This window comes from Palaemon carinicauda, chromosome 5 (genome assembly GCF_036898095.1).
Source record: "Palaemon carinicauda isolate YSFRI2023 chromosome 5, ASM3689809v2, whole genome shotgun sequence".
Classification (NCBI taxonomy): domain Eukaryota; kingdom Metazoa; phylum Arthropoda; class Malacostraca; order Decapoda; family Palaemonidae; genus Palaemon; species Palaemon carinicauda.
Window position 1 is genome coordinate 160,170,613 of NC_090729.1, and position 20,467 is coordinate 160,191,079.

At 43.1% G+C, this 20,467-nt stretch overlaps 1 protein-coding gene across 2 annotated transcripts in view; it reads right to left on the reverse strand.

Annotated features, from left to right (window-relative positions):
- Positions 1 to 20,467, reverse strand: part of LOC137641566 (pleckstrin homology domain-containing family A member 8-like) — a 179,607-nt gene that overhangs the window by 84,596 nt on the left and 74,544 nt on the right. For both annotated transcript variants that reach the window (XM_068374254.1, XM_068374253.1), the window contains exons 3-4: positions 13,402 to 13,563; positions 225 to 319 (exon numbers count right to left, since the gene is read on the reverse strand). In XM_068374254.1, the coding sequence (XP_068230355.1) occupies positions 225 to 319; positions 13,402 to 13,563 (257 nt within the window). The remainder of the gene's footprint in view (positions 1 to 224; positions 320 to 13,401; positions 13,564 to 20,467) is intronic.

Sequence of the window (20,467 nt, forward strand, 5' to 3'; positions counted from 1 at the left end):
GTGTCAAATACGCACATGTGTCTTAGATAACAGACTTTCATGTTTAGGACATTTAAAGATCATAAATTTGGATTATACAGTATATAAGTGATAGGTTAGTAGTGAAACCAAGTACTGTACTACAATATCAGATAATCATGTTTTCAAGAAATGGAATAATTTAGCTACTAAGCAAGAACTGAGCAGTGTGCTTATGTTACATATAAAATACTCAAATATCAAACCTCAAGAACTGCTCCATCAGGAATATCAGCTGCAATATTCACACTGTAAACTTGTTGTTCCGACCTTTTTGCTTTTACAGTGTTCCGTTCTTGTTCTGTAAAGATATAAATTACTCGAATAAAACAACCATGAATATCATAAAATATATTTAATTACTTAACATACACACACTCAAGGAGAGTTAAATTCAAAAACATACCGGGCTACTTTGTTTTGAGTAACATGCATAAGAGTTGTGTATATAACTACAGTACTGAACACAATATATACTGTACTGGGGTTATTCATTACATTTTATGCCCTAAGAAAAATTCTTCTAACTTTGGTATATTAATACATCACTATTGTAAACAGAATGTTGACTAGTGTTATTTTAACCCTTTGAGTACAATTGTATATATTCTATGTCTGGAAATTTTGACTTCTGTCTTCGATATGAATGTATAGTAATCTACGTCTAGGTAAAGTATAAATTTTCTTTCTTTTACTCAATTCACAACAATTCTACAGGACGTAGTTAGTGAACGTTCTGGGCATGAGCGAGCGTGTTGGTGTTTGAGGGGCGTAAGAGTGGGAAGGAAAATTAGCGGCATGAGAAAAGGAAGACAATGGGTTTCAGTTTTCAGGAAGTTCCACTAGTGTCAAAAAATGTGACTGACAGTACAAGCCTTTTATCTATTGTCTAAAGTGAATTTATTTCAGTTAGCTTCTTAGTTTTTTTAGCTTTTCCTGGTGATCTGGAATACAGGAGAGGTCCCAGAAAACTTGGGAAAAGACCTAATATGCCCAAATTTTGAAAAAATGTTATTTTGATAATAAAATAAATTTTTGAATATACTTACCCGGTGATTATAATAGCTGCAACTCTGTTGCTCGACAGAAAAACTCTAAGGAAAAAATTCGCCAGCGATCGCTACACAGGTAGGGGGTGTACTTCAACAGCGCCATCTGTCGTCCAGATACCCAGTACTCATTGTAAACAAAGAACTCAATTTTCTCCTCGGTCCACTGCGTCTCTATTGGGGAGGAAGGGAGGGTCCTTTAATTTATAATCACCGGGTAAGTATATTCAAAAATGTATTTTATTATCAAAATAACATTTTTCAATATTTAACTTAGCCGGTGATTATAATAGCTGATTCACACCCAGGGGGGTGGGTAGAGACCAGCAAAATATGTTTACATCATTATGAGCTAAGAATTTTTATTTCATTTTAGAAGTTATCAAAATAACAAAAACAAAATAAATAGGTACCTGGTAAGGAAGTCGACTTGAACAATTACTCTGCCTTTTTAAGTACGTCTTCCTTACGGAGCCTCGCGATCCTCTTAGGATGCTGAGCGACCCCTAGGATCTGAAGTATGAAGGGTTGCAACCCATACAACAGGACCTCATCAAAACCTTTAATCTAGGCGCTTCTCAAGAAAAGAATTTGACCACCCGCCAAATCAACCAGGATGCGAAAGGCTTCTTAGCCTTCCGGACAACCCAAAAACAATAAAAACATTTCAAGAGAAAGATTAAAAAGGTTATGGAATTAGGGAATTGTAGTGGTTGAGCCCTCACCCACTACTGCACTCGCTGCTACGAATGGTCCCAGAGTGCAGCAGTCCTCGTAAAGAGACTGGACATCCTTAAGATAAAAAGACGCGAACACTGACTTGCTTCTCCAATAGGTTGCGTCCATTATACTTCGCAGAGATCTATTTTGTTTAAAGGCCACGGAAGTTGCGACAGCTCTAACTTCATGTGTCCTTACCTTCAGCAAAGCTTGGTCTTCCTCACTCAGATGTGAATGAGCTTCTCGTATTAACAGTCTGATAAAATAGGATAAAGCATTCTTTGACATAGGCAAAGATGGTTTCTTAACTGAACACCATAAAGCTTCTGACTGGCCTCGTAAAGGTTTAGTTCGTCTTAAATAGAACTTAAGAGCTCTCACAGGGCATAAGACTCTTTCTAGTTCATTTCCAACCATATTCGATAGGCTTGGAATATCGAACGATTTCGGCCAAGGACGAGAAGGTAGCTCGTTTTTGGCTAGAAAACCAAGTTGTAGAGAACATGTAGCCGTTTTAGATGAAAATCCGATGTTCCTGCTGAAGGCGTGAATCTCACTGACTCTTTTAGCTGTGGCTAAGCAAACCAGGAAAAGTGTCTTTAAGGTGAGATCTTTAAGGGAGGCTGATTGTAGCGGCTCGAACCTTTCTGACATGAGGAATCTTAGTACCACGTCTAAATTCCAACCAGGTGTAGCCAAACGACGCTCCTTCGTGGTCTCAAAAGACTTAAGGAGGTCCTGTAGATCTTTATTGTTGGAAAGATCTAAGCCTCTGTGACGGAAGACTGATGCCAACATGCTTCTGTAACCCTTGATAGTGGGAGCTGAAAGAGATCGTTATTTCCTCAGGTATAAAAGGAAGTCAGCTATTTGAGTTACAGAGGTACTGGTCGAGGATACAGATACTGACTTGCACCAGTTTCGGAAGACTTCCCACTTCGATTGGTAGACTCTAAGGGTGGATGTCCTCCTTGCTCTAGCAATCGCCCTGGCTGCCTCCTTCGAAAAGCCTCTAGCTCTCGAGAGTCTTTCGATAGTCTGAAGACAGTCAGACGAAGAGCGTGGAGGCCTTGGTGTACCTTCTTTACGTGTGGCTGACGTAGAAGGTCCACCCTTAGAGGAAGAGTTCTGGGAACGTCCACTAGCCATCGAAGTACCTCGGTGAACCATTCTCTCGCGGGCCAGAGGGGAGCAACTAACGTCAACCTTGTCCCTTCGTGAGAGGCGAACTTCTGCAGTACCTTGTTGACAATCTTGAACGGAGGGAATGCATATAGGTCTAGATGTGACCAATCTAGGAGAAAGGCATCTATATGAACTGCTGCTGGGTCCGGGATTGGTGAGCAATATATTGGGAGCCTCTTGGTCATCGAGGTTGCGAAGAGATCTATGGTTGGCTGGCCCCATGTGGCCCAAAGTCTCTTGCACACATCCTTGTGGAGGGTCCATTCTGTTGGAATGATTTGTCCCTTCCGACTGAGACAATCTGCCATGACATTCAAGTTGCCTTGGATGAACCTCGTTACTAGCGAAATGTTTTGACCTTTTGACCAGGTGAGGAGGTCCCTTGCGATCTCGTACGTCATAGAGTGGGTCCCTCCTTGCTTGGAGATGTACGCCAAAGCCGTGGTGTTGTCCGAGTTCACCTCCACCACTTTGCCTTGAAGGAGAGACTTGAAGCTTTTCAAGGCCAGATGAACTGACAGTAGCTCCTTGCAGTTGATATGCATTGTCCTTTGACTCGAGTTCCAAATTCCCGAGCATTCCCGACCGTCTAATGTCGCGCCCCAGCCTATGTCCGATGCGTCCGAGAAGAGAACGTGGTTGGGAGTCTGAACAGCCAGGGGCAGACCCTCTCTGAGGCTGATACTGTCCTTCCACTATGTCAGGCAAGACTTCATCTTCTCGGAAATGGGGATCGAGACCGCTTCTAGCGTCTTGTCCTTTTTCCAGTAAAAAGCTAGGTGATATTGAAGAGGACGGAGGTGTAGTCTTCCTAACGACACGAACTGTTCCAGGGATGATAGGGTCCCTATCAGACTCATCCACTGCCTGACTGAACATCGTTCCTTCTTCAGCATGTTCTGGATGCATAACTGGGCTTGGCTTGTTCTGGGGGCCGACGGAAAAGCCCGAAAAGCTAGACTGTGAATCTCCATCCCTAAATACACAATAGTTTGGGATGGGACCACTTGAGACTTTTCCAAATTGACAAGGAGACCCAATTCCTTGGTCAGATCTAGAGTCCACTTTAGATCCTTCAGACAGCGACGACTGGAAGAAGCTCTTAGAAGCCAGTCGTCCAAATAGAGGGAGGCTCGGATGTCCGCTAAATGAAGGAATTTGGCTACATTCCTCATCAGCCTCGTAAACACAAGAGGAGCTGTGCTTAGGCCAAAGCACAGGGCTTGAAACTGGTAGACAACCTTTTCGTAAACAAATCTCAGAAAAGGTTGGGAGTCTGGGTGGATGGGGACGTGGAAGTATGCGTCCCTTAGGTCTAAAGAGACCATCCAGTCTTCCCTTCTGACCGCTGCTAGAACGGACTTTGTGGTCTCCATGGAGAACGTCTGCTTGGTGACAAAGACATTCAGCGCACTGACGTCTAGCACCGGCCTCCACCCTCCTGTCTTCTTTGACACTAAGAAGAGACGGTTGTAGAAGCCCGGGGTTTGATGGTCCAGGACTTTGACTACCGCTCCCTTTTCTAGTAAGAGAGACACTTCCTGTTTCAATGCTCGTCTCTTGTCTTCCTCTCTGTACCTGGGAGAGAGATCGATGGGAGACGTTGCTAGAGGGGGTTTTCGTACAAACGGGATCTTGTACCCCTCTCTGAGCAACTTCACAGATTGTGCATCTGCGCCTCTCTTCTCCCAGGTCTGCCAGAAGTTCTTGAGTCTGGCTCCCACTGCTGTCTGAAGAAGCTGGCAGTCAGACTCTGCCCTTAAAGGACTTGGTTCCTTTCTTCTTTCCACGTCTCCCTTCGGCACGAGCACCTCCTCTGCTGGAGGCTCTGCCACGAAAGGGCGGAATAAATCGGGACGCTGGAGTGTCCATCCTTGGTCTAGCTGACAAGGTAGGCAAAGGGGTGGCTTTGCGAGCAGAGGACGCAACCAGATCGTGAGTATCCTTCTGTATCAAAGAAGCAGCAATCTCCTTAATCAGGTCCTCTGGAAAGAGGCACTTGGAAAGAGGAGCAAACAGAAGTTCGGATCTTTGGCAAGGTGTAACTCCAGCTGACAGGAAAGAGCAAAGGTTCTCACGCTTCTTGAGGACTCCGGACACGAAAGATGCAGCAAGCTCATTAGATCCGTCACGTACGGCCTTGTCCATGCAGGACATGATGAGCAAGGAAGTCTCCTTCTCTGTCGGAGAGATCTTTCTGCTTAGAGCTCCCAGACACCAGTCTAAAAAGTTGAAGACCTCGAAGGCTCTAAATATACCTTTCAAAAGGTGGTCCAGGTCCGAAGATGACCAACATATCTTTGAGCGTCTCATGGCTAGCCAGCGGGGAGAGTCTACAAGACTTGAGAAGTCGCCCTGGGCAGAGGCAGGAACTCCCAAGCCGAGAACTTCTCCCGTGGCATACCAGACGCTCGATCTAGAAGAGAGTCTAGCAGGGGGAAACGTAAAGGCTGTCTTCCCTAGACTCTTTTTGGACTGCATCCATTCTCCTATCACTCGTAAAGCTCTCTTGGACGAGCGTGCGAGGACGAGTCTAGTAAAGGCAGGCGTGGATGACGGCATACCTAAAACAAACTCTGACGGAGGAGAGCGCGGAGCCACAGACACAAACTGGTCCGGAAACATCTCTTTGAACAGTGCTAAAACCTTCCTAAAGTCCAAAGAGGGTTGCGTAGACTTAGGCTCGTCAAGATCTGAATGTGGTTCATCTACGTGTGCAGCACCATCATCATCAGAAAGTCCCTCATCCGAGTATTGAGGAGGAAGCGGCAATGGAGTAGGTAACGGCTGGTTAGCTGAGTCCGGTCGCACGGGTGCATGCGTGACTGAGCCGGACGCAACGTCATGGAACTGTTGCCCAGTCTGTGAGCTGGCAACAACCATAGCAGCGCGGGGACGCACAGCGTCTACTCCAGACTGTCTAGCCTGATGTGGGTGAGCAGTGGCAACCACACTGGGTTGCGGAGGTTGACGCACCGCGTCAAAACAAAACAACTCTGACGGTTGTTGTACCTCACGAACGTCAACGGAAGGCTCCGTGCGTCGCTGAACGTCAACATGCGGCTGGCAGGGCACACTGGAACGCATGGGTGGCGGAACTCTCTCAACTGGAGTGCGCAAGAAGGTCGCCTCAGCGTCCACAGGACGCACAACCGAGCGTGTGGGTGGTTGTAGGCAAGAGGCTGTACTAGCTGGTGTAGCAGCAACCTTCTCCGCATGCAAGTCCTGCATCAGAGACGTTAATTGGGACTGCATGTCTTGCAGCAAAGACCACTTAGGGTCTGCAGGAGCAGGTGCGGCGACAAACGGTGTAACTGTCTGAGGCGGTACCGCTTTGCCTCTCTTAGGAGGTGAGCAGTCATCGGAAGACTGCAGCGAGTCCGAACTGACCCAGTGGCTACAGCTGGGCCGTTGCACTTGCGCGGAAGGGACCGACTTGCGCTTTAATGGTCGTGAGACCTTGGTCCATTGTTTCTTGCGAGAAACACCTTCCGAAGACGAGAAATAAATGGGCTCTCTCGTCTTTGTGCGGCAGGGGCGATCTTGGGAAGATGCGCCCGATACCACGGAGGGAACGTCTGTTCGCTGATTAAAGCCTCTCGAACCCATTGGTCGTACGACATTGCTTCTCCCCTGGACTTGGGAGCTTGCAAGAGGTCCCGGACTAGGAGGACGACAGGCACGAACAGACGAACCCTCAAGCGCAACACTATCCACAACACTATCACTCACTTTAACACTTCCCACTGCACTTTTACACTTCAGCTCCTTGACATCCGCCATGAGCTGGTTACGGTCACTAGCCAGGGACTCAACTCTCTCACCCAGAGCTTGGATGGCACGCATCATATCAGCCATCGAAGGTTCCTGAGTGCCAGAAGGGGGATTAGGAGCAACCACTACAGGGGAAGGAATAGGTTGTGGGGCATGAGGAGAGGAAATGTCAATAGAACGAGAGGAACTTCTCCTAACTCTATCTCTCTCTAGCCTACGTGTATACTTTTGGAATTCGATAAAATCGAATTCCGAAAGCCCAACGCACTCCTCACAGCGATCTTCCAATTGACAGGTTTTATCCCGACAATTGGAACAAACAGTGTGAGGGTCGATAGAGGCCTTCGGAAGACGCCTTGAACAGTCCCTAGCATTACACTTCCTAAATTTTGGGACTTGTGAAGGGTCAGCCATTTTGAATTGGTCAAAGGGGAATTCAAAAACTATCCAAAGTCATCAACAAATAATCCGTAATCAAAAAAAGAATGCAAGGATTTTTGAAGAGAAAGCCTGCACAGCGAAAGCTCAAAACTAGAAGTGTACTTCACCAAATAGTTGTGAAAACAAATCCAGTTAGCAACAGCGAATTAGTAGGTCTTGCCGGTAGCACGACAGAGAGAAAATTGAGTTCTTTGTTTACAATGAGTACTGGGTATCTGGACGACAGATGGCGCTGTTGAAGTACACCCCCTACCTGTGTAGCGATCGCTGGCGAATTTTTTCCTTAGAGTTTTTCTGTCGAGCAACAGAGTTGCAGCTATTATAATCACCGGCTAAGTTAAATATTGAAAAAAGGAGACTAACCCCAAAATCCATGACAGAGGGTTTTATTCGTGTAAGAAAAAATATACATACCTATCTGCTTGCAGAAACCCATGATAAAATGAGGGCTGCAATACAATATAGATTTACAAATGACTAATAAAAAAATTCACAATGTACTGATAGCATGATAGGTGAACCACAATATAGCGTGGGATTACTATACAGTAGTTACTCAACTTACAAACATTCAGATACAAAAATAAATCCAAATGAAATCCTAAATCTCAGATATTGTATCAAAACTTAATAATGAAATACTTTAATAAAACATTATCATGTCAAATTCGTAGATAATTTGTATTTTTCCTAATCATAAAAACCTTAGCTATTTAATAGGGGTATTACTTTCAGCGTAGCTGAAATGACGAGCCATTAATTTTTAACGAGGGTTAACTACCCACAGCTTGCTACTGCTCCCCCTCACACACCTGTGATTGAGCTCACTTTGCTTGGAGGTAGGGCTTAAAAGGGGATAGGGCTGGCGGGCAAGTTTGGTTAAATAACTAAGGTTTGTATAGTTAGGATAAACACAAATTATCTACGAATGTCATTTGTTCCATAACTGGAATACAAGCCACGCTATTCAATAGGGGTGACTCACCCATTAGGAGGGGTGGACGTCCCAGCCAGTCAGGCTTTTTGGCTTTGCCCGGGGGCTCCTTATCTGAGTGTGTTAGCACTCAAGAAATAAGGAGCCCCTGCACCTCTCTAAAACCTTGTTATGCAAGGTCTGCGGCCTATGCAAGCTGTATGTGAAGGTATGTAGAAGTGTGACTCGTCCTAGAAAGTTGTTCCGAAGTTCTTTAGATCAAAAACTGTGCACTAGGACTTTTCCAATACCACCTTGTCAGGGTATGGGGACGTAACAGTATTAATCTTAATACTAGGAACACAAGGGAGCATGATTTACCTGCAGTGGTTTGAGGTCAGCTATGCAGAGAACCCAGGATGCTGCTTTCCCCAAGAGAGGGGATGATGAAGAAAAGAATAATGGCCAGTCAAACCTTTTCATTCATGCAGATTAAAACCAGATAACAATGCCCTCAACCTTCTGCTACTTGTCCAATACGGACCGATAGAAAACGTATAGTCTCTCCTGTGGGTCACGTGTTCTGACGTTTTCACACCCCAGCTTGAAGAACCTGCGTCACTGAATAATTTCTTTTGAAGTCCAGGGTCGTAGCTATGCCCCTGACATCATGTGCTTGGGGCGACGTGACGGAGGAGAGTCTGGATTCAGTGCAAGGTCAATGACCCTGCGAATCCATGCTGAGATGGTGTTCTAGGTGACCCTCCTCTTAGTCCTTCCTATGCTGATGAATAGTGCTGGCACACGAGGACGGGCTGCGGCTGTTCTCTTGAGGTACAGCTTCAAGCTCCTTACTGGGCATAGTAAGAGATGGTCTGGGTCATCTGTTACAGTACGGAGACTAGAAATCCGGAAGGAGTCAAATCGAGGACCCACTACTCCCGGGTTCTGAGTCTTAGCAATAAACTCAAGGACGAAGCTGAACGTTACCTCTCCCCATCCCCTTGAATGGGCGATGTCATATGAGAGACCATGAACTTCGCCGACTCACTTGGCCGAGCCAAAGCTAGCAGGAATACCGTCTTCCAAGTCAGGTGGCGATCTGTTGCCTGGCATAATGGTTCATAGGGAGGTCTATTAAGAGATCTGAGAACTTGAACCACGTTCCATGGGAGAGGTCTCACTTCCGACTGGGGGCAGGTAAGTTCATAACTGCTAGTGAGTGCTGGTCAGGTTGCGTGGGCGAGTGGTGCGCGGTACGTTGGCGCGCAATAATGCACTCAGGTGGAGCCTTGTTAGGCCCATGCAGAAACGGTGATGGAAGGTCGGCAGGTCTGTCGGGTGGATGGTCAACGTGTCCTTTAAAAGGACGACCATCCACCAAAGGAGATCGCGAACGATTTGCAGAAAGGTCCAGGACCGAAGTCACAAGACTGGTTGCAGGTGCAGTGATGGACAATTTGTCTAGAGGCTCCTCTGCGGGGGACTGCATAGACGACGTTGAACCAAAGAGGCGCCTCGTCACCGCAAGCGACGGAAGGCCTCTAAGGCGAAGAGAAAGGCGAGCCTTCTGACGGATGCGCCCTCTGGGGGCCATTGGATCAGCAAGCTGACCATCAGCAGTCCTCTGAAAAGGAGTCTCTGTAAGTGAACTCTCCTGAGGGGGAGAAACTCTAGCAGGAGAGACTGATGATGAACTTAGTTTCCCCCTCGGAGGATGGTCAGGAACAGGGGAAACTAAGCCATCAGCTACCGTAGAGTTCGAGGTGGCAGAGGAGATGGGTGACGCCGCATGAGACACTTCTGACACACAACAACGTCGACAAGTGTCAGGGGATCTACCTCTGACGGTGACGACGACTGCTTGACAGAAGCACCCAGGCAGATGTAATCAAGCAAAACCTCCTTGGAGGACGAACCCGTGAGCCCCAAGGACCAAATCTGGAAAAGGGAAGTTAGTGACATGGCCTCCCCCGGGGAGGAGAGGTGGTGCTGCTTCGCTAGGGGAAGCAACGTCATCTCTCAAGAGCTGAGGTTGGACAGAAATAATTCGGGCTACGCTACTACTCGACGGTCTTTTGAAAGAGACCGACGGCGACGGAAGAAGAGGCCTTGGGTTTTTCTTCCTTCGAAGCAACCTTCAAAGGAGAAACATCCCGCTTGGATTTCTTCTGCCGTCACGAAAATCTCTCCCACTGGGAGAAAGACCACTCCTTACACTCACTACACTTGTTGACACTATCACACCGTTGGCCCCTGCAAGAAGGACAAAGGGCGTGAGGATCGGTTTCAACCACCGACATAAATGTTCCACAGGGACGGTCGGGAAGACCAGGGCAGGTGCGCATGGTCGCAGAGGCCAACTTCACGTACACAGTCTAAGAAAAAAGAAAAGAACAAAAAGCATTAATGGCTGCCAATTGTCGGCGAGGATGAGAGCGGCAACGTCCGATCACCATCTGAGCCGAAAGCAAAGCGAACTCAATCACAGGTGTGTGAGGGGGAGCGGTAGCAAGCTACCCTCCTTACCCCCGCTAATTAGCGGTGTGGGTAGTTAGCCCTTGTTAAAAATTAATGGCTTGTCATTTCAGCTACGTCGAAAGTAATACCCCTATTAAATAGCGTGGTTTGTATTCTAGTTACGGAACAAATATAATTCAATATATGAAGAGAAATGACATTTCCAATATCTATTGACTTTTGCAGCTTAAAATCGTAGGCATGCGAGTTCAGTGAAGCCTATCCAAGGCCAAAATATAGTAAAATTAAACTTACAAACAGTTTCTTGAAACCTATTAGGTTTGTAAGTTGACGGCTTTCTATATATTATACTGTAAGCAAATGCGATTTTTTTCTCAAGTTATGGCACACATGTCCATCTGCTTATTAGCAATATCCCTGTCTGGTAATCTATTGGACCAGCTCAATCTTGAAAATTTATTGTAGTGTCTGCAACTTCACCATCCTTTTGAGCTAGGGATGGAGCATTTAAGGGAGCCTATATGTATACCTGCTGAGTCATCAACAGAAATTGCCTAGCCCTCCCTGGTCTTGTCTTGATGGGTTTGGGCACTGATAATATGCATAACAGTATATGGCCAGTCTCTAGGGCATTGTCACTGTCCCTTGCCTCTGCCATTCATAAGTAACCTTTAAACTAGTGACCTGCTTCATGGAGACTTCAAGAAGGTAAGTTCCATAACAATCTAGTTAAGTAGTATATGTTCCTGGAAATGCATGACAGAAAACAACCTTGCTCTTCATTGGGACCTTCCACCCAAACGTCTGCAATATAACACAATTTACAGTATGCCAATTTAATTAGTAGTAAAAATATCCCCAAAGCAATGGAAAAATCAGCAGGAACAATAATAAAATTTACATTAGGAAGATATGCATAAAATGTGCAGTAAGGGCACAAAGCTTGGGTGAAGTCAAGAATGAGAGAAAAAAAAGACTTTCTCACAGAACTCCACTGATATTGAAGGAATTAAAGACTTCTTGTTTGCATGGATCATCTGTACTGTATACTGTGTTGCTGTATGTAATAATCAGTCATTCTGCTTTCCTAGGTAAGGTTGCAGCTTGCCATATGATAACTTAACTATAATAACCTATAATGTGGTAATTAGTGATAGGGGGCAATCTACAAGTGACAGGTCACATATCTGTATCTAAGGTAAGTCAAACAGTAGTTTCTTAATAATGTTTGGGAGTATTTTGAAGCCAAATGGTGTTGTGCAATCAAGGGTTCTGAATGAGCAGACGATGACCCCAATCCAGATGAAATACCCGAGAGGTTAGCAGTAACTGTATCTAACACAAGAAAACAGATAAACATTTATCAATTTAGGTTCAGTGCCCATATGCAATGGGGTGGAAGACAGTTTTTGCAGTAGGAAGGAGTAGTTAAGAGGCTCGACATCACGATAGAAAAAAAGAAGTGAGAACCGAGGCAGCGTAGAAGGCTAAAAAACAAGTGCAGATAGCAGCCAAAAGGATGCTGCAAAGACCTTCAGTAATGCAGTAATGCCTACAAAGCATTGAAACTGACACCACTGCTCCTCTATGGGGAAGAAAATAGACACTAAATCAGGAATCATTGACATTGCACATCCTCTTTTATATGTTTAAGCAATGCCTGTAGAGAGAGCTACTGATAGGGCATAAAAAAGCATCCCTGTCACTGTACATGGAAATCTTGAATGTCATCCAACTTTTATAATGGGAAAACTGGCAAACAGTGCAGGTCACAATAAAAATAATGGAATGAAATTGTACAAAACCAATGGACACAATGAAAATATTGAATGACTTTGAGCTTCAAACTTCCACAATTACTCTTATATGGCAGATTTTGAACTTTAAACTCACACAGCTGTTCACATATTGTTCTTTTCTCTAGCAACTAAGATTAAAAGCATGAAAAGCCATTTCAAATCAAGATCATATTATGCAAATGTCTACCAAATGCTCTAATTAAAAATCCCCAGTCTCTGATGCTGCAAACATGCTTTGAAGGCAATCTCCTTGAAAGAAAGTATGGATGTAATTTGTTGTTATAACCTTCATAATCACATAAAAGATATTGACACTATCACCATGGCTGAATCAACACTATAAAAAAAATTTGTCTGGATACAGAAATTACTTCAGCTAAGTAATGTACTGTCTTTAATAGTACTGTATGCATAAGTTAAAAAAAGATATCTTACAGCCTGAGTGTAAGCATGATCTAGGCAGAGACTAATCAAATATGAGATTGAGCCAAAGGACACCCCTGAACATAAATCTTCTGCTACAAACATTGGCTGGTTTACTATCCTTAGTGGGGAGGATACCGATAAATTATCAGCAGATGAATTTACTACGATGATAACAGATTACATCAAAATGCATGAAAACCAGACATAGTGGATTTTCAATTTGGGTGAGACTTGATAGAAAATTTGTTAAGGAAGAGAAGAGGAGAATGCCAGGCTTCAAAACTTAATGGCAGTGCATTATATATAGTCCATGTATATACTGTATGCATTTCTTTAGTTATAAGCAGAAGTTGGAGACATACCATTGCTTTAAAAATATCAATAGTTGAAAACTTTCCAGTCTGTTACTATGATGAGAAAAAATAAAAAGGCTGGATGACATCTTGTGCCTGGACCCCTACAGAAGATCACTCTACTTTTGTGAACAAAAGAAATATTAAATAGGAATGATTTTCTTCACGGAAAACTGGGAATATAAAGCACTTCTAAATATTCACTAAGGAAATGCATCAAAAACTTTATAGATTTAACATACCTTTTTCAATTTTTGTTTGAGGAATGGCAGGGGGGATACCTGCTTCGGCACTTCCTAGGGCTACAAGCCACACATGTCGCTTATGTGGAGAGGGAGCTTTTAAATAAAAATGCTGCTCATATGGAATAACGATGTCCACTCGCATTGTATCTGTGGGGTGTACTGTGAGGAAAAAAGAAAAAGTATAAGAGCAAATCTGCAAATCAAAATTACTTGTGTACAAAAAATTTCCTAAACATCTTGGAGTGTAATAGTCACCAAAAATTGATAGATACCCCTCAAGTTGAAAATCTAAACAAACTCTTCAAACATATTTACAAACCAAACATGCATTAAGAAAGCAAAAACCAAACCTTAATCAGATGATTGTGAGAAACAAAAAGACATACAGCACTTCTCATATACCGCACATACATCATCTCGTTTTCACACTAGCCCCTAATTTATGACACCATCTTATCTATTCTATCCTTAATACCTGAACTAATTTATGACACCATCTTATCTATTTTATCCTTAATACCTGAACTGCATCTCATTCTAGTAGCTTTTTGGTATTTTATTCATCTAACTAATAATTCCTCACTTCCAGTAACCTCTTATCTAATGACATGCTCAATCCAACGAAGGCTTTTGCTTAATCACATACTGGAGTTTTTTTCCAAAAATCATATCATGTTAACCATACTAATTATCTATTGAAACAAATAGAGTAGATTCCTTAAAAAAAGTTTCCTAATTTTTTACTTCGATATACTATAGAGCAAATATAATATTGAGAGTAGTGTTATAAAATTTGTACAGTAGTTTTACACAAGCCAATGAAAATGTATCCTCTTTTGTCAGAAGTTGGACCACATCCATCCTGACAAAAATTAAGGTTAGTATTGTACAGTACACAACTGGTTATCATTATACTTTAGAAAATGATAGAAGATTATTTTTTCTGAAACATCACCAATTTCAAAAGTATTTGTATTTTTCCTAGCTATACAAACCTCAGTCCTTTAGTAGGTTTAAGATTCTGGTGAAAACTGGTAACGGCCAATGAAGAATTATCAAGGTTCTGACAACCAGCACCTACTAATAGGCAACAGAATGGTTCTTTCTGGAAACTAAAGTTGTACCAATTGCTGTAACTTTACGAGATCTAGGCTCTCGCCATTATTCTCTGTAGGCTCTACTGATGACATTGCGAAGCCAGAATGAGATGGTATTTCTAGAGATTTTCTTCTTCAACCTTCCTGTGCTAATGAAGAGACTGTAAGTTGGGAAGTATGAGGCTTAGCTGGAGGAGGAGCAGGAAATTATGAAGAAGCTACTCTTGCTAGCCTTCTTCCACTCCTCAGCGGCTGCGGCAACTTCCACAGACGAGAACAGTCAGATGTTGAGTAATGGTCATGCATAAGGCTACTAAGTATCTATTTGCCATCTAACGCACAAATTTACTAAAGATTGCATCCCTGCATTTAAGAATGCAGTTGCCCCAGGGAAAGGCACACTGATGAAACAAAAATTCCAAGGCCTTACCTCCGGAGCAAAAAAGGTTTCTGTACTATATTGTTTTTATCTAGTAGGGTACTATATTGTTTTTATCTAGTAGGGTCTGACAGGATTTATTTAACAGCCTAAAAGGACACTGTTCTTGACCAGTGGTCCTGCTAGGAGCAAACCTGGAATACCAACATAAAGGGCATCTAAAGGTTAGTTAGTTCAGTAACAAAGGAAGCATCAGATAGCTGAGCTAACCGTTCACTAGCTACCCCCAGCGTTAGAGTTTAAACGTTCGTGTCGATGGCCAACAGGTTGGGATGCGCTCACTCTGGGTTGAGGAACTTATGTTGCCATGAAAGACCAGGTGGTAATAGTTTTGATGATCTTGCAGCTTTCCGAGAAACATGTGAATCTGAAACCTGCTTCTCCACTTGTTACAAGGTGTTGAAAGCCTTTTGAGACCATGGAAGATCGAGATTATATCGTGAACTCTGAACTTCTGGGAAAAATCTGACCATGAGAGTACATCTCCCAACGAGTACATGAGGCTTCCCCAAGCCCATTAATTTGTCTAATGATGCTCAGGACCTGAAGTAGGAACCTCTAGAAGGACAACTCCTGCTTGGTCGGAAGGTTTCACCTCGAGATGAAACTCCAGAGAAGTTGATGCTGGTGGAAGATGACACACCTTGCGAAGGGACCCTAGGTCTAACTGGTGGAGGTTAGAATAACAAGGCTCCTGTTCAGGAAACTGGCAAAGATTCTTACATCTCTCCAGAATATCCTTCTGTTCACGACACACCCTCTAGGGTGTGAATATAAAAAACTGAAGAATGAGAGTGAAGAAAACTAACTACGGTATACGATCTGGAGATTGATTGATTGATTTAAAGTTTTCAGGCATCCTGAACGATCTGGAGAGGTAGAGTCCAAATGTCAAGTCGAGGAAGGAAGAGAGTGAAAGAAATCAATTCTCTATAACTAATGCTCCCCCTTAGAGCATTCCTTTGTAGAAATAATATAAATTTGAGGAAGATACAAATTGTTTGAAATTTTCTTTTATTATATAATTTTTTTTACATAACTATCTTAAATATAATAGCTCACCCATCTTTTTAATAAATGTCTAAATTATCTCCTTTTCAGACTGGCAAAATAGCCTACTCTCTGTAGGGCCTGTAGTCTTGGTAAATGGGAAGAGTGTTCTGCAGCAAACAAATGAACCCATGAATAGAGATACCCATCTTTATTTAGCAAAAGGTTTGCAGAGTGATATTTAACCAAGAAGTGATTTCTTGTAGGTGGAAGTGTTCTTTATTGCTATTGATGAAATGTACGACCGGTCAATTGAAACTTCTTGAATTTCTGAAGCAGTCATTAATACTGCGGGTACTTTGCAACAAAATATTATCACAAGATAATATAATATTTTCTAACTCTACACTCTATACAAACCTTTCCTATTTATAGGGGATGACTTACCTCTTAAGATAGTAAAAGTCCTTGCCAACTGGCTCTTGACATTTGACCCGGTATTCTCTCCTTACAATATAGATACTTGGTCTAGTAATAGGATCTTAGAGTCATAGGAATCTTATGAGTACTTAGACCTTTCCCAATCCCCCCTCGCTAAAGGTATTAGGGACGCAACAAGTATTATTTTTTATACTAGGTTTAAGTCGTCCGACGTTTCCACACGCCTGCTTAAAATACCTGCGCCACAGAGTAGTTATTTTTTAATGCCAGGGACATTGCAATGTCCCTGATGTCCTGAGCTCTGGGTCATTGTGGTGGAGGAAGTCAGGATTAGTTGCTAAGTCAATGATCTAGCGAATCCATGATGGTGAGATGATATGGTGTTTCTTGTGACCCTCCTCTTGACCTTCCCGGTGTTGACAAGGAGTGCCGACCCACAGGTGAGTTGCTGCTGCTGTTTTTAAGTAAACCTCAGACTCCTTACTGGGCAAAGTACCAGTAGGTCTGGGTCTTTGGTTACAGGCTCTCAATCCTAAAGGGCCCGAATCTGGGATCCACTACCCCTGGATTTTGTGTCTTAGCAATAAACTCAGGGACGAAGTTGAGAATTAACTCTCCCCATTCCCTTGAATGGGAGATGTCGTAGGATAGACTATGTAGTTCGCTAACTCTCTTAGCCAAAGCCAGAACGAGTAGGAACACCGTCTTCCGAGTAAGGTGGTAATCTGTTGCCTGGCATTATGGTTCAGAGACTGAAGACCTCAAACCACATTCCAAGGAAAAGGTCTACTTTCTGACTGGGAACAGTTAATCTCATAACACTGTATTATTATTATCATTATTACTAGCCTAGCTACAACCCTAGTTGGAAAAGCAAGATGCTATAAGCCCAAGCGCTCTAATAGGGAAAAATAGCCCAGTGAGGAAAGAAAATAAGGAAATAAATAAATGATGAGAATAAACTAACAATAAATCATTCTAAAAACATTAACAATGTCAAAACAGATATGACATATATAAACTACTAACAATGTCAAAAACAGGTATGTCATATATAAACTTAAAAAAAAAAAAAAAAAAAAAAAAATACCCATGTCATCCTGATCAACATAAAAACATTTGCTCCAACTTTGAACTTTTGAAGTTCTACTGATTCAACTACCCGATTAGGAAGATCATTCAACAACTTGGTAGCAGCTAGAATAAAACTTCTAGAATACTGTGTAGTATTGAGCCTCGTGAAGGAGAAGGCCTGGCTATTAGAATTAACTGCCTGCCTAGTATTACGAACAGGATAGAATTGTCCAAGGAGATCTGAATGTAAAGGATGGTCAGAGTTATGAAAAATCTTATGCAACATGCATAATGAACTAATTGAAGCACGGTGCCAAAGATTAATACAGTATCTAGATCAGGAATAAGAAATTTAATAGACCGTAAGTTTCTGTCCAACAAATTAAGATGAGAATCAGCAGCTGAACACCAGACAGGAGAACAATACTCAAAATAACGTAGAATGAAAGAATTAAAATGTTATTTTCATTAGTAAAATAAATTTTTGAATATACTTACCCGATGATCATGTAGCTGTCAACTCTGTTGCCCGACAGAAATCTACGGTCGGGATACGCCAGCGATCGCTATACAGGTGGGGGTGTACACAACAGCGCCATCTGTGAGTAGGTACTCAAGTACTTCTTGTCAACAAGAACTCAATTTTCTCCTCGGTCCACTGGTTCTCTATGGGGAGGAAGGGCGGGTCCTTAAATTCATGATCATCGGGTAAGTATATTCAAAAATTTATTTTACTAATGAAAATAACATTTTTCAATATTAATCTTACCCGATGATCATGTAGCTGATTCACACCCAGGGTGGTGGGTGGAGACCAGCATACATGTTAACAAAGAAGCTAAGTATCCCGTATCTTATTTTAGCCGTTATTCAAAATAACAAACATAAAATAAATAAGTACCTGGTAAGGAAGTCGACTTGAACCATTACTCTGCCTTTTTAAGTACGTCTTCCTTACTGAGCCTAGCGATCCTCTTAGGATGCTGAGCGACTCCTAGGTGCTGAAGTATGAAGGGCTGCAACCCATACTAAAGGACCTCATCACAACCTCTAATCTAGGCGCTTCTCAAGAAAGAATTTGACCACCCGCCAAATCAACCAGGATGCGGAAGGCTTCTTAGCCTTCCGGACAACCCAGAAATATTTCAAGAGAAAGATTAAAAAGGTTCTGGAATTAGGGAATTGTAGTGGTGGAGCCCCCACCACTACTGCACTCGTTGCTACGAATGGTCCCAGAGTGTAGCAGTTCTCGTAAAGAGACTGGACATTCTTAAGATAAAAGACGCGAACACTGATTAGCTTTTCCAAAAGGTTGCGTCGAAAATATTTTGCAGAGATCTATTTTATTAAAAGGTCACGGAAGTTGTGATAGCTCTAACTTCGTGTGTCCTTACCTTCAGCCAAGCTTGGTCTTCCTCATTTAGAAGGGAATGAGCTTCTCGTATTAACAGTCTGAAAATAATAGGATAAAGAATTCTCTGACATAGGCAAAGATGAATTCTTAACTGAACACCATAAAGCTTCAGACGGGCCTCGTAAAGGTTTTAAAATAGAACTTAAGAGCTCTACAGGACATAATACTCTTTCTAGTTCATTTCCAACCATACGATAAGTTTGGAATAACGAACGATATTGGTCAAGGCCGAGAAGGCAGCTCGTGTTTGGCTAGAAAACCAAGATGTAGAACATGTAGCCGTTTCGGATGAAAATCCGATGTTCTTGCTGAAGGCATGAATCTCACTGACTCTTTTAGCTGTGGTTAAGCATATCAGGAAAAGAGTCTTAAAGGTGAGATCTTTCAGGGAGGCTGATTGAAGTGGTTCGAACCTGTCTAACATAAGGAATCTTAGAACCATGTCTAAATTCCAACCAGGTGTAACCAAACGACGCTCCTTCGTGGTTTCGAAAGACTTAAGGAGGTCCTGTAGATCTTTATTGTTGGAAAGATCTAAGCCTCTGTGACGGAAGACTGATGCCAACATGCTTCTGTAACCCTTGAAAGTGGGAGCTGAAAGAGATCGCTCTTTTCTCAGATATAAGAGGAAGTCAGCTATTTGAGTTACAGAGGTACTGGTCGAGGATACGGATACTGACTTGCACCAGTTTAGGAAGATTTCCCACTTCGATTGGTAGACTCTAAGGGTGGATGTTCTCCTTGCTCTAACAATCGCTCTGGTTGCCTCCTTCGAAAAACCTCTAGCTCTCGAGAGTCTTTCGATACTCTGAAGGCAGTGAGACGAAGAGAGTGGAGGCCTTGGAGTACCTTCTTACGCGTGGCAGACGTAGCAGGTCCACCCTTAGGGGAAGAGTTCTGGGAACGTCTACTAGCCATCGAAGTACCTCGGTAAGTTATTCTCTCGCGGGCCAGAGGGAAGCAACTAGTGTCAACTTTGTCCCATCGTGAGAGGCGAACTTCTGCAGTACCTTGTTGACAATCTAGAACGGAGGGAATGCATATAGATCTAGATGAGACTAATCTAGTAGAAAGGCATCTAAAAGAACCACTGCTGGGTCCGGGATAGGTGAGCAAAGTATTGAGAGCCTCTTGGACATTGAGGTTGCGAAGAGATCTATGGTTGGCTGGCCCCAGGTGACCCAAAGTCTCTTGCATACATCTCTGTGGAGGGTCCAATATGTTGGAATTATTGTCCCTTCCTACTGAGACAAACTGCTAAGACATTCGAGTTGCCTTGGAAGAAATTTGTTACTAGTGAAAAGTCTAGACCTGTTGAACAGGAGAGGAGGTCACTAGCGAACTCGCACCATGTCAGAGAGTAGGTCCCTCCTTGCTAGGAGATGAACATCAAAGCAGGGAGTTGTCCGTGTTGACCTCCATTACTTTGTCTTGAAGGAGAGACCTGAAGCTTTTCCAGGTCAGACGTACTGCCAAAAGCTTCTTGCAGTTAAAATGCATTGTCCTTTGACTCAAGTTCCATAATCCCGAGCATTCCCTACCGCCTAAGGTCGCACCCCAGCCTACGTCCGATGCGTCTGAGAAGAGAACGTGGTTGGGAGTCTGAAC